The sequence below is a fragment of the Haplochromis burtoni genome, unplaced genomic scaffold (genome assembly GCF_018398535.1).
Source record: "Haplochromis burtoni strain Fernald_Lab_line unplaced genomic scaffold, NCSU_Asbu1 Contig_944, whole genome shotgun sequence".
Classification (NCBI taxonomy): domain Eukaryota; kingdom Metazoa; phylum Chordata; class Actinopteri; order Cichliformes; family Cichlidae; genus Haplochromis; species Haplochromis burtoni.
Genome location: NW_024583305.1, coordinates 61,827 through 74,368, shown reverse-complemented (window position 1 = coordinate 74,368; position 12,542 = coordinate 61,827). Strand labels below are relative to the sequence as shown.

The following is a 12,542-nucleotide window of genomic DNA, read 5'->3' as shown; positions in this document are numbered from 1 at the left end:
CACCGAAACAATCTGCACATTTAATTAAAATTTAATAAACTACCATCTTGTCTTCATTTTTAGTTAGCACAGACCTTAAACACTTCAAGCTGTAAGCTAGTGATGGTTATATAAGAGCAGATACATGCTGGTGCAATAAACCTCTGCTGATAATGACCCACACCCATTTTCACACATTGAATCATTTGATGAATCACTCTTAAGGGTCAACTCCCACTCAGGCTTAAGTCCCTGGGACTCTGCTCCATTTGGTTTCAGAACTGAAGAAGCTTCTGGGATGAAGCATCTCCAACAAACTTAAAGAATCTGATCGCTTTTCTTTCCCGGCTCCTTGGATTAGTGACCTGGAGATACTCGGTCACAGATATATTTGAAGGCAATAACTGACATTAACAACACTGCAGGAACACACTTTTGTGTGTTAGCTGGGTAATAATCGGCACACAAACAAGCAGCAGTTGTACTTCTGTTTGTTTTCTATGCTTCAGCTCAGCTTAGTTCCCATCATCATGTTCAGCTTGAGTCATGGAGGCTGCTGTTAATGATTTCCAGCCCGTGCTGAGCTTTTATGATGCAAATCTCAGAAATATGATGGAAGACTGAGCGCACCTGCTCTGATGAACATGAAATTTATGTTCTCGTATTTCCTGATGAAACTCTTTGATTATATCTCACAGCAGCTCGGTTTGATCTCGCTGTTTTCACACATTTCTCTGGGCTCTATTCAGATGGATATTATTTTATGATAGATTTTAGATAGTAGATGTTTCCCACTGTGTGGTCTTTTAACATCAGCCCATAAACAGCTGTAGCTGAGGAGAGCAGCTGCTGGACTTTTATGAGTAAATGTTGTCCCGTTCCTGTGTGGTGGAGGATTCTAGCTGCTCGGCAGTCCCGGCTCATCATTGTTACATTTTGGGTTTCGTGATGCTCCAGATGTTGGCGAAAGCGCTGAGCCGTAGGCAGCCCGGTCCAACATCTGGACTCTTCTACTGTGAAGCCATGGGGCTGACAGAGAATCCACACAGCTTCGCAGTAGAAGAGTCCGGACCTTAAAATCCAAGCAGCCGGCTGCTGTTCAGGGATGCTGGCCTGCTCCTGTAATTCAGGCCAAATTAGATAAAAGTTGCTGTTTTGAGGAAGCGCCATAGAAACAGACAGCTTGGCATCATGTAAAAGCATCGTAAGATGGAAAATTATTTTGTTTAATTCATGGCCAATAGGGAAATGTGAATGTTCGTGTGGCTTTTAGCTAAATTTCTGCCTTTTTTTTTTTTTCTTTCCTGAAAATCAGTTCCGTTTTTCCATAATTTGGCCCGAGTGTGTTGTGAGGATTTGACCTTGACGTCCGTGTTTCTCCCTCTCAGTATTTTTGATTTTGGTGTATTTAATTGTCTCTTAATTACATCCTGAGTCTAAAATCCAAACACTGTTTTTCTGCACTTGCTGTTAATCTGTCCCCCACACTGCTGTGGGGTGTGTTTTATGGTGGCCCACGTGTACGAGCGCTCACTGTTGACAGTGTAAATATTAAACTGCTCTGCCTGGTTTTACTCGTCCTCTCCGTTGCGTGTTGTTACTGCAGCAGCACAAAGGTCGGGTCAGTGTTACACGCCTGCAGCTGCATCTTCGAACCATACGCCCCGGAGACGCTTCCTGATGTGAATGCTGTTTAAAACAGAGCTCCTGTTGTCCTGTAAGGAGTGCCCGATTATTCACACTATCCATCTGTTTTCTTCTGCTGCTGAAAAATCCCCCTGTTTGGTTTTTGCCTTTAAAATGTAATTTAAAATGTAATTTATTAAATTTATTTATGATGAAAACTAATCGATCCAGTGATAGAAACACCCAGGGTCATGTGCTGTCACAGTCTTTCTTTGGGGAGTCATACATTTCTCCACAGCTTCCTGAACACTTCAGCTCAGACACAGCAGCGTCCTCTCTCTGCTGTGTTTTGTCCACAGTCTTGTTTTGTTTGAAACATGCTTTGAGGAGTTCATGTGGAAAATGGAAGTTCAGAGCACACTGCTCTGTATTTATGAGACTGTATTTATCCAAGAATTTTACTTTGAAAGTTCAGTCACAGCCGACTAGCTGGTGCTGGAGCAGACTGTCTCATACTGTCCCACCGCTGACCGCTGACGTCTCCGCTGAGTCTTTCACGCAGACAGAGTCAAGCTCCGCCATCTTGGACTGGTGAAAGTCACGCCTGTGTTTTACCCCAGAGCCGTGCAGCTCCCAGAGCTTTGGGAAAGTTGTTTTCAATGTTTGTTAGCAGTGTTTAAATCTTCAAACTAAAACGCATTTGAGTGTCTTTTTAATGATGTCACTGTTGCTAAATTCAACAGGACGCTCCTGCTTCAACTACCTTTGGTGAACGAAAGTGCTTCCATGGACGCGGCTGTAATCAGTAAAAAATAAATAATTAGCTGAAACATAAAGGATGTAAAAATGTGTCGCGTTTGTGTCTCTGCAGGGTCGGCGGTGAGGTTGTGGTGTGGCTCTCAGTTCACAGTGTGTTTGGTCACTGGAGAAACGCTGATTAACACACACCTGAGCAATGGCACACAGACAGGTATCCCCCCCCCACCACACACACACACACACACACACACACATTCCTGTGTAAGTGGGCACGAGGAGTTTGTTTAGGGTTAAGTATCAGTGTGTTTAAAGATTCGTTGTTGTGTGTTGATGATTGTCAGGGCTCACGTCAGTCTCATCCATCGAGTCTTTCCTCAGAATAATAATCTGATATCTGACACTTTCACATAGTTCTTAGTTGCCCATGACTACAGTATTGCTGAGTCAGCAGTGCTGTGCCGGAAACCTGAGACAACAGGTAAACAACAGCTGCAGGTTAAATTAGCCGAATGAGGCGCTGATGAGTGGAAAATCCACTCATCAGCCAGTGTTTAAGGGGGGGAGGGGGTCCACAAATAATCTGTTTGTCTAAAGGAGTTAACACACTCTGTGTCGTCGGCCTTTTTCTTAGTGCATTTTTATTTTTCTCACTATTTTCTCATTGTAGCGTTTCCACCTCAGCACTCAGTCTTTTATACGACACGCCTCCTTCACCCAGTCACACTCTGACGAGCACATCGGAGAGAAACCCGGGGTTCACTCGGGGTTCACCAGCTTGCTCAAGGATACTTTAGCACGTACAGGACCGAACCACCAACCCAATGATTGGTAGAGCTGCGCCCACCATGGAAATATTATCATTGTCTAGAGTGAATCAGAATCTGTTTAAAAAGGGTAAAGCCTCCATGTTTAGTCATGTTATGTATTTAGCTGTAACGCTGTTAGTTTATGAGTATTAGCAAACATGATAAACTAACAAGCCCAAATAAGTTCAGGTATGAGAATCCTGATTACTGCTGACAGACTTCAGGTTACACACAGACTCGAAGGATGCAGTGGCCAATGTTTGTGCTAATGTTTATATGCACAAGTGTTTCCAAGATGAAAAATCTTTATTGGGGAAGAAAAAAAATCATTCTTTATTTGTTGACATTGTGGATGATGTCATTAGAAGTTTCCCCTACAGGAAGCTAATGAGCTGCAACTTTAATGACTGTTTGATTGTGTTGTTGTCTCCATTGTTCTCCGTGTCTCTGGAGACGAGTTCCTGAAACTGTCTTTCCAGGAAGTGATCGGTTCCTCGCACTATCAGGGTTAACTGTGTAGCAGATCAGATGTAACACGAGGAACAAGGAAATGAACTCCACAGGACGTGTGTAACTGTATCTGTCACGTCAGTGTTAGCATCGTGGTAGCCTGACAGGCAGGATGTGTCCAAGCACACCGAAGCACAGTTGAAGATGATGAGCAGACCAAACATGGAGTAGATCAAATAGCAAGAGAGAAGCAGAGAGAGGAAGGTTACTCCACACTTCCTCAGTACAGACAATGGAGGAGGAAGTCAGACGCAGCACAGACTCGTTCAGGTGAACTAAAGCGTGACCATCACCGCTGTGAGCGAGATCAGGTGCACAAGCAGAGACCACATATGCATATCAGTGGGTGGGGGGTGGGGTGTCTTTCTGTATGTGTGTGTGTGCGGTACAGGTTATTTTTCTAAATGAAACAATAGCATCAGTGTCAGCTCTTCATCTTTGAACATTCAGTCACCTCACAGCTGAAATAGCAACAGCTTTTAGTGACGGTGACCTCCATCAGAGCCAGGCTCAGTGAGCGGGGGGAATGAAGAGCACAGAGATGCAAAACTTACTGACAGAGCGAAGCGCCGTAAAAACACCTGGGGACGAAGAGACAGGAGCGTAGAAGAAATTCCCAGTGCATCATGGGAGGTCCCTTAGCACTCTAAGCCCGCTGCAGCATAACTGGTTTAGGGTTCACGGTCACCTGATTCAGCCCTGCCTATAAAACAGAATGAAGCCTCAGAGAGTGGAGGGGGTGTCGCCTGAATCCAGACTGGTTCCATGCGAGGGGCCTGATGGCTGAAGGCTCTGCCTCCGTTTCTATAGAAACTTCAGGAACTGTGAGTAAGCGCTGCTCTCTCAGACGGCGGGCTCTGCTCGGATAATATGACTCTGCCAGTCTTAGGAGCTCGTCACATGAGCTAAGGTGTCCTGTTGTGCTCACATGATGGAGTGGGGCAGTGTGTCACAGAGGTCTGATGGGTAAAGTGGGTTAATGACCCCAGGGCCACTTCTTATTGGACAGCCACCACTAGTTTATTAGCTGGAAATTCAAGAGGCTTCCCCACCAGCTGTGGTGCCAGTTTACCTCAGACCTGTATGTGTGGGGCAGGATTTGCGTGGTGTGGTAACGCTGATAAACACACAGTCTGAGGTTCACACACACCCTGATAAACACACACTCAGTGACGTCGTGTTTGTCTCCAGATGTACAGTCAAACAGCACCTACAACCTGTGGCTGGGCCTGACCCTCGCCCTGCTGTCGGCCTTCTTGATTGGTGGGAGTGTCATTCTCAAGAAGAAAGCCCTCCTCCGATTGGCCAACAACGGACACACCAGAGCAGGTGAGCAGAGTCAGGTGTTTCTGATGTTTGACTTATGAGGTTTATCCGGGCTCAGCCCTGATACTATTAGTATTCATGGCAAGACCACATGTGGATTCATCCAAAATTTAAAATAGTTCCCAGTAAATGCATCGGTCCAGGAGGGAGGGGCAGCTTTGTCTGTTTAATCTTCGAGGTCAGTATTATATTTGGAGTGTTTATTGATATTTTAGATGAGACCGTTGACCTATACCACCACTACAGGAACTCACTCACCTCCCACTCTGAGTCGCTGTTGCTTCCAGTGCTCTTCTCCCTCCTATGTAATGACTTTCTGACTTTCCAGGAAGTGATATCAGTTTCAGGTGCTCTCGGGGTGGATACTAATACTACTACTACTAATAATAATAAGGGCTGTGCGATATGACCGCTTTTTTTCTTTGTGAGTATTTATTACACGGCGTGCTGCGAGGAAAAGCTGTTTTAACGTTTGAGTCTAATGTTTACTTTTTAGCACCTGACGGCTCTTTTTTGCTTCTCCTCTGTAAACTCTCTGCATGCTCTTTCACGTGATTATTTTTATTTTGAAAAGTCTCAACAGGATCTTGAGCATTATTGTGAAAGGTTCATGGAGAAAATAAACAAGCGGACACGCGGTGGTTTTACCGTCGCGTGTGAAAAAATGTTGCCGTAAACAGTTTATTTTGTGACACCACGAAACAAACGATAGCGTAAAATGAAACGATAAATGTTTTTATATCGTCATCCGATATATATCGTTATATCGAACAGCCATGATGATGATGATGATGATGATAATAATAATGGATAGCATTTATACAGCGCTTTTTGGGACCTTCGAAGCGCTTTACAATGCCACTATTCATTCACTCTCACATTCACACACTGGTGGAGGCAGCTACAGTTGTAGCCACAGCTGCCCTGGGGCAGACTGACAGAAGCGAGGCTGCCATATCGCGCCATCGGCCCCTCTGGCCAACACCAGTAGGCGGCAGGTGAAGTGTCTTGCCCAAGGACTGTGCAACGACTCATGTATAGCGTGACAGACGAGCTCATGAGTATCACAGATCATGTCTGAATCATCACTCTCAGAGTTTCTGTTATTCCCTCGCTGCTATCTGTGTCACACTGTGGTTGTTTCAGGTCTGCTCGCCGCCACAGTGTTTTTAAAAAACACAGAAGGTTCAGGTTCTGTGACTCTGAAAATTCACAAAGTACATGTAGAGTAAATCTGCCAGTAAATGAAATTTTATATGCTGAAAAAAAAACCGCGTTAAAAGCAAACATGAAGTCTGAGAACGGCATCTGACATCTGCAGGTCTGAGTTTTGGGAACTAAACTCATTTTGGAAGAATCGATGTTCATTAGAATAATTAAGACTGTGGGTTTGGTGGGTTTTCTCTTCTATGAAGAGCTTGCTGATGTTTGTCTCTGAGAGTGAATGAATGTTTGGAGGATGGATCAGGCTAAGGTTTTAAAGCCGCACATTTGTCCTTGAATTTGTTCCATAGCCTGTAAAGGAGGCTCGCTGTGTGGCGGATGGGATTTTAACAGACTTCCTGTTTACAGCCTCTGGTTTATGGACGCGCTGATGCTTCCTCCCTGAACTGGTTCCAAGATTTTTATATTGCTCCTTACACTGCACCTGCTCTTTTATATGGCATATATAACTTGTACATATCTGTGTAGATACTTGCGTCATTACACACATTCGCTGTGTAGGTATGTATGTACCTACAGACTGAACTTTAAGTTTATTTTTTGGTTTCTCTTATTCTAAAGGAATTTTACTGTAAAAAATCTACATGGTGCTTACGGAGAGATGCCAAACTGTTTCGTTGTTCTTGTGAAAATAAAGATCTATTCTATAATTTAGTGATGAAATGTGTTAAAGGTGGAACAAAAGGAGGAAAACAAAGATTTCCTGACTTGGATGAGCCAGTTTCAGATGTTTCTATGTTTGATATATTTATAGGAAGGTGTGGGGGGGACAGATTGTCGACATATTTTTATAGTTTGTAAATTTACTTTAGGACTGGTATCCTAGTCTCTCTCTAAATGCGGATATAATGGTCTCTAAATACAAAGACAAGTTTCGGTTTTCAGGTAAATGAGGTGGAGCATCGTGCTGATCGTGCTGTGTGTGTTTCTGTAGGTGACGGAGGCCATGGTTACCTGAAGGACTGGCTGTGGTGGGGAGGCCTGTTAACCAGTAAGAGTTTCAGTTCCATCTAATTTTCTGATCCACAGTTCTGTCAGTGTGGCTGAAGTACAAGCACAGCCAACAGCTGTTAGTTTAGGATGTGACATGTATACAAATCTGTCACGAAAGTAAACGGCTACGATATAAATCACAAAAATGTAACATTTTCTGTAAATTCTGTGAATCTCAGGCAACTCGACTTGCATGTTTTTGTTTTTTTTTCCAGCTGCGCGTCGTGTACCTGCAGTCGAGTGTTTTAACTGATGCATGAAACGATACATTTTTAGACATAAGTTGTAACGGCCGCCGTTTCCTTTCAAAGTTTGAGTCTAAGGTTTATTTTTTAGCACCTGACGGCTCTTTCCTCCTCTGTAAACTCTCTGCATCCTCTTTCACGTGACTCAGTTTATTTTGAAAAGTCTCAACAGGATCTTGAGCTTTATTGTGAAAGGTTTACATGGAAAACAAACAAGCGGACACGCGGAGCCACGCGATGGTTTTACCGTCGTTGTTGCTAACGGCGACACGTAAAAACAGGCGCTTGTCCGTCCGTAGTGTGGCTATTAAATTAAGAGAAAGAGAGAAATGAATATAGCCACTACAGTGACCATCAAAACGGTGAAAACATTGCTGTAAACAGTTTATTTTGCAACACCACGAAACAAACGACAGCGTAATAGGAAACGATAAATGTTTTTATATCGTCATCCGATATATATCGTTATATCGAACAGCTTTACTCGGTTCTGTATTTTTCTCTCGTGTGATGGAGCTAAACAGCAGTTTCCTTCAGCTAAACTCATCCTGGATCTTATTCAAATTTCGGTTTATGTTCGAGTGATTAAAAATAGTTCCTATGTTGCTGTCAGCAGTGATTTTCTTTTCCTCTGCAGTGGGAGCAGGAGAAGTCTGCAACTTCGCTGCCTACATGTTTGCTCCGGCCACGCTGGTGACTCCGCTGGGCGCCCTGAGTGTCCTCATCAGGTAGCTCTAGTTTGTAAATTTAAATTCTGTTATGTTTGTGTTTTAAAGCAGCGTGTTTGTCCTTGAATTTCCTTCTGTGGCCTGTATCAAGGCTAACATGAAGTCCTGTGTGCTCTGCAGTGCAGTTCTGTCCTCCTACCTGCTGGGGGAGGTGTTGAACATTGTGGGGAAGCTTGGATGTCTGCTGTGTGTGCTAGGAAGCATCCTGTTGGTTATCCACGCCCCACAGGAACAGGAAGTGACATCACTACGGGAGATGACCAACAAGCTGCTGGAGCCTGGTGAGAGGGGTCGCTCTACTATCTCAAACTCAGAGCGTTCGGTCGTCGAGCTTCAGTTAGTTCGTTTTTTTTAAGGAAACTTTGGTTTACATCATTGTTTTCAGTTCAGCACTTGACCCCCACAAAGACTCATATGAGGACTGAATTACTTCAGGATGCTGCCTCAAGTGGACATTAGAGAAACTGCAGTTTTTGTATTTTGACGTCTTGGTCAGCCCCAGAGGTCACTGCGTAGCCTTCTGTAAGGCCACAGAGGCGAGCTGGAAGGTTGGACGGCTGAAAATGACAGCCCGGTGATGTCATTTTACCATGATGTCAGCAGTGTTATCTCACTGATCCAGAGTCTAGATGCAGGCACACTGATACAGATGTGAGGCTGGCTTATCGTCATAGTAACACCTGAGCCTCAGCTTTGGTGCAGAGCAACTTTTTATCAGTTCAGATGTGAAGTGAGGAGCAGAAATCCATGTTTCTGTGTCAGAATCTGTTTTCTTATCATCCGTCGTGTGTGTGTGTGTGTGTGTGTGTGTGTGTGTGTGTGCGCGCGCGTGCGCGTGTGCGCGTGTGTGTGTGCGTGTGTGTGTGCGCAGGTTTTCTGGTGTATGTGGCGTTGGTGTTGGTGCTGTGTGCGGTGCTCGTGCTGTATTGCTGTCCTCGCTTCGGTCAGTCCAACATCCTCGTCTACATCGGCATCTGCTCGCTGCTCGGCGCGTTCACTGTCTCCTCGGTGAAAGGCCTCGCCATCGCCATCAACACAGGCAAGTGAGAGAGAAGCGGGCGTGCCCGTGCTGCAGAGAAAAGCGTTTTTCCTGCTCTGTGAAAGACAATGCTGATGTTCTGATTTTCTGCTTCTTTTCTTTGCATTTTATTTGTTTCCTTTGAGTCACACGGCTCATTCTCAGGAAAATCAATTCAACTTTTTAAAACCCTCCCTCATCACTGTCTTAAAGATGAATACAGTATCACGCCTCATACACACATGAACAAGGATGTCTCCAAATTCAGACTTTTTTTTTCTGGATCTGTATTTTATAGAAAAATATCAGTGTTTAAATAAAATGTCTCCTTTGTAAGGCTGCTGCTGTTATTAAATCACGTGTGCGTTCTCTCTTTATCTTCAGTGTTTTATGATCTTTCCGTCCTTGCTAATCCTCTCACCTGGATCCTGTTGGCAACGCTTATCGTCTCCATAGTAACACAGGTAAGTTTCACAGGTCTGTTCGTCCGGCCCTTATCTCTGTTTCTCAGCTGTATTATTGTTTAATGGTAAAGCACGCAGTGATGAATGGCTGGGCTGGAGATGTTTGGGCTTCAGCTGCGTCCTCCCTTTAGATGGATGCCTGTTAATCTGTGTTTCCACAAAACAAACTGTTAATCTGAATGAACTCTTCAGCATTTGGGCAGAAATCTGTAACTTTTTGGATGAATACACATGAAGTAACTTTCCATCAGATATCAGCTCACATCCAAGGCACAATGCAGGATTTCTAGTGTTTGCATAATGAAAGTGAGTAACAGCTAACAGCGTCATCTCCATAGAAATGTATACATAAAGACTTCCCTGTCCTTGTGCCTGTCTCCAGGTAAACTACCTGAACAAGTCTCTGGATATCTTCAACACCCTGCTGGTTTATCCCATCTACTACGTCCTCTTCACCTCCGTGGTTCTATCCACCTCCATCATCCTCTTCCAGGAGTGGAGAAGCATGTCGACCATCGACATCGTTACAACTCTGGGATCCTTTGTGGTCATCGTGGTGGGCGTGGCCATGCTGCACCTTTTCAGAGAGCTGCAGGTCGGTGATCCGTCTGCATTATTGTTAAAATTCCGATCATCTCAGTGAGATTTTGAACAGCTCCTCCTTCAGAGGACCTGTCACGCATTGAATGCGTCCTGCAGCTCTGCTCTGCTTTGATGGTGATGTTCTCACTTTGGAACTAATAAAATGTGCATAAAAAGGACTGCAGTGTTGAGTTTGTCAGTGTCAGAAACCTGGCAAACATGGATGGCATACATATATGTGTGCCATATGTTGCATCAACTAAAAAACATGAAATGGGACCAACTGATTGTTCAGTACATGAAAAACGAACACAGACCCCTCAGTCTGTCTTACATCATTAGCGTTCTGTAGCAAATGTTTCGATGCTAAGACTACAAGACATATGACAAGTGTAAAAGACATACAGCTACAGATCAAGTCCACCCCTGACCTTTGACCTAAGCTGATACCTGCTTCCCTTACAGCCACCTTATTGTCGAGCAGCTAATCTGTGATGACACAAAGCCAATAAACACAACCAGTTCTGGTTTAGCTTGAGCAGGGCACTCCTCCAGTTCTATCCATCGTCACCCACATCAGTGTTAAAGTCTCCTCAGAGATGGAGACCCCAGCATCACACCCAGTGGCTCCAAGAAGACTATCAACATCCCAGAAACAGTTCTAGCCAGTTTGCCACTAATTAGTGAGGTTCTCCAGATCTTTTTCAGACCTTTCTTTTAGCCAGCAGCTCAGCAAGGCTCATTCTGGGCAGCTACATGAGCACGCCTATGAAACAGGAAGTTGGGGTTCCTGAGTATTCAGATATTTTCTGTTGGTAAACACGTTAGCGAGGCTGATGTTAGCATTTAGATGCAGTAACACTTTTACATGTTTCAGCCTCAAAGGGTTGTTGAGGTCACTCAAATACTTTGTCTTTTGATGCAGATGACGATGAAGGAGCTGACCATTCAGCTCTCACAGCCAGTGGAGAGGGAGGAGCTTAACCAGCAGGTTGTAACCAATGGAGGAGGAGGAAGGAGTAAAAAAGAAGACAAGTACGGGCTGATGGACAACATAGTGATTGAGAGCCTTCCCCCAATGAGAGAGGAGGGACCGAGAGTCTTCATCATCAGCTAAGGAAGAGGAGGAGGAGACTCAGGTTCAGACTTCGCTCTGACTGTTACTGTAATGATCTGCACTTTAAAGAACGTTCTAAAACGGCCTCCAGTCTGGCGGCGATCCAGCTCACACTAAACTCACTGTTACTCTTCAGATTATCACAAACTTAACGTTTAGATAAATATGAAAGATCATTACTGAAAACAGAAGCTGACTTTTAGTCCATTCCACTCTCTTTGCATTAGCAGAGTCACTTTAAATACAAAGAGCCACAAAATGCAAAAAGATGCAAAACAGCGGCTGAGATACAAAAAGCAGTATAAATACTGCAGACTGCCCACAGACATGTGAAAAGTACTCTGAGCAGCTGTTTCTCTGCTGCTTAGTGTTGAGTAAATGAAGGTCAATCAATGAAGTTACTGCATATCAGAAACAATATTTTTCTGAATTTACGGTCAAATTCAGCGTCTGAAAACTTGAATGGTGCCTTTGTGCAGGCGTTACGGTGGGTGTTGTTGTGATTTTTGCAGACAAATCCATGAAAAGAGGAAAACCGGCCATCTGTGAGACGCTCCTCGTTTTAAAGCTCAGCGCCCGAGCTGGTCATCGCTTCTCAGGTGTTTATGTTGTGGACGTGTGATCTGACACCAAGCTCTGAATAAGCGATGACACACACAGAGCAGGCTGAAGTGTGGCGTGTGAGAGAATCTGTTTTTATTAAATATGAAACGTTGGGCGTGTCTTCATCAGAAATTATTTACTTGGAGATCAACACACTCAAGGAGATTCTCAGAATCAGAGCAGCTGTTCTGTGAGTTCTGGCCTCTGAGTCTAATCATTTACATTCTGTATTCACAGGAAATTTCTAAATTTGATCCTGATATCAGATGTTTGTGTTTCTGAGTTTCTGTTGCTCCCAAACAAAAAAACTCTTATTGCATCAAGTAAATCATAAGAAACATTTCATCAGAAGCACATAATCCATGTTGTTCACCCGTCTGTGGCTGTGATGCTGCACAAACCACCGTCTCCCCCTCCTGGCACTGACAGTAATTGCACAAACACTGTTTCTACTTTTTTTTTTTTTCCCCTTCTGAATACCTAGAACTCCGCCCACACGCTGTTCAGAGAAATATTTTAAAGGGTGAGTAACCGTGGCAATAATACGTCCACATCATTTAAT

At 44.1% G+C, this 12,542-nt stretch overlaps 1 protein-coding gene across 1 annotated transcript in view; it reads left to right on the top strand.

Annotated features, from left to right (window-relative positions):
* nipal4 (NIPA like domain containing 4) overlaps positions 1-12,091 on the top strand; it is a 13,440-nt gene extending 1,349 nt beyond the window's left edge. The window contains exons 2-10 of the mRNA XM_005951115.3: positions 2,477-2,575; positions 4,872-5,009; positions 7,165-7,221; positions 8,106-8,196; positions 8,317-8,477; positions 9,068-9,235; positions 9,599-9,678; positions 10,061-10,273; positions 11,186-12,091. Coding sequence (XP_005951177.1) covers positions 2,477-2,575; positions 4,872-5,009; positions 7,165-7,221; positions 8,106-8,196; positions 8,317-8,477; positions 9,068-9,235; positions 9,599-9,678; positions 10,061-10,273; positions 11,186-11,377 — 1,199 coding nt within the window. The 3' untranslated portion in view covers positions 11,378-12,091. The remainder of the gene's footprint in view (positions 1-2,476; positions 2,576-4,871; positions 5,010-7,164; positions 7,222-8,105; positions 8,197-8,316; positions 8,478-9,067; positions 9,236-9,598; positions 9,679-10,060; positions 10,274-11,185) is intronic.
* The last annotated feature ends 451 nt before the right edge of the window (positions 12,092-12,542 follow it).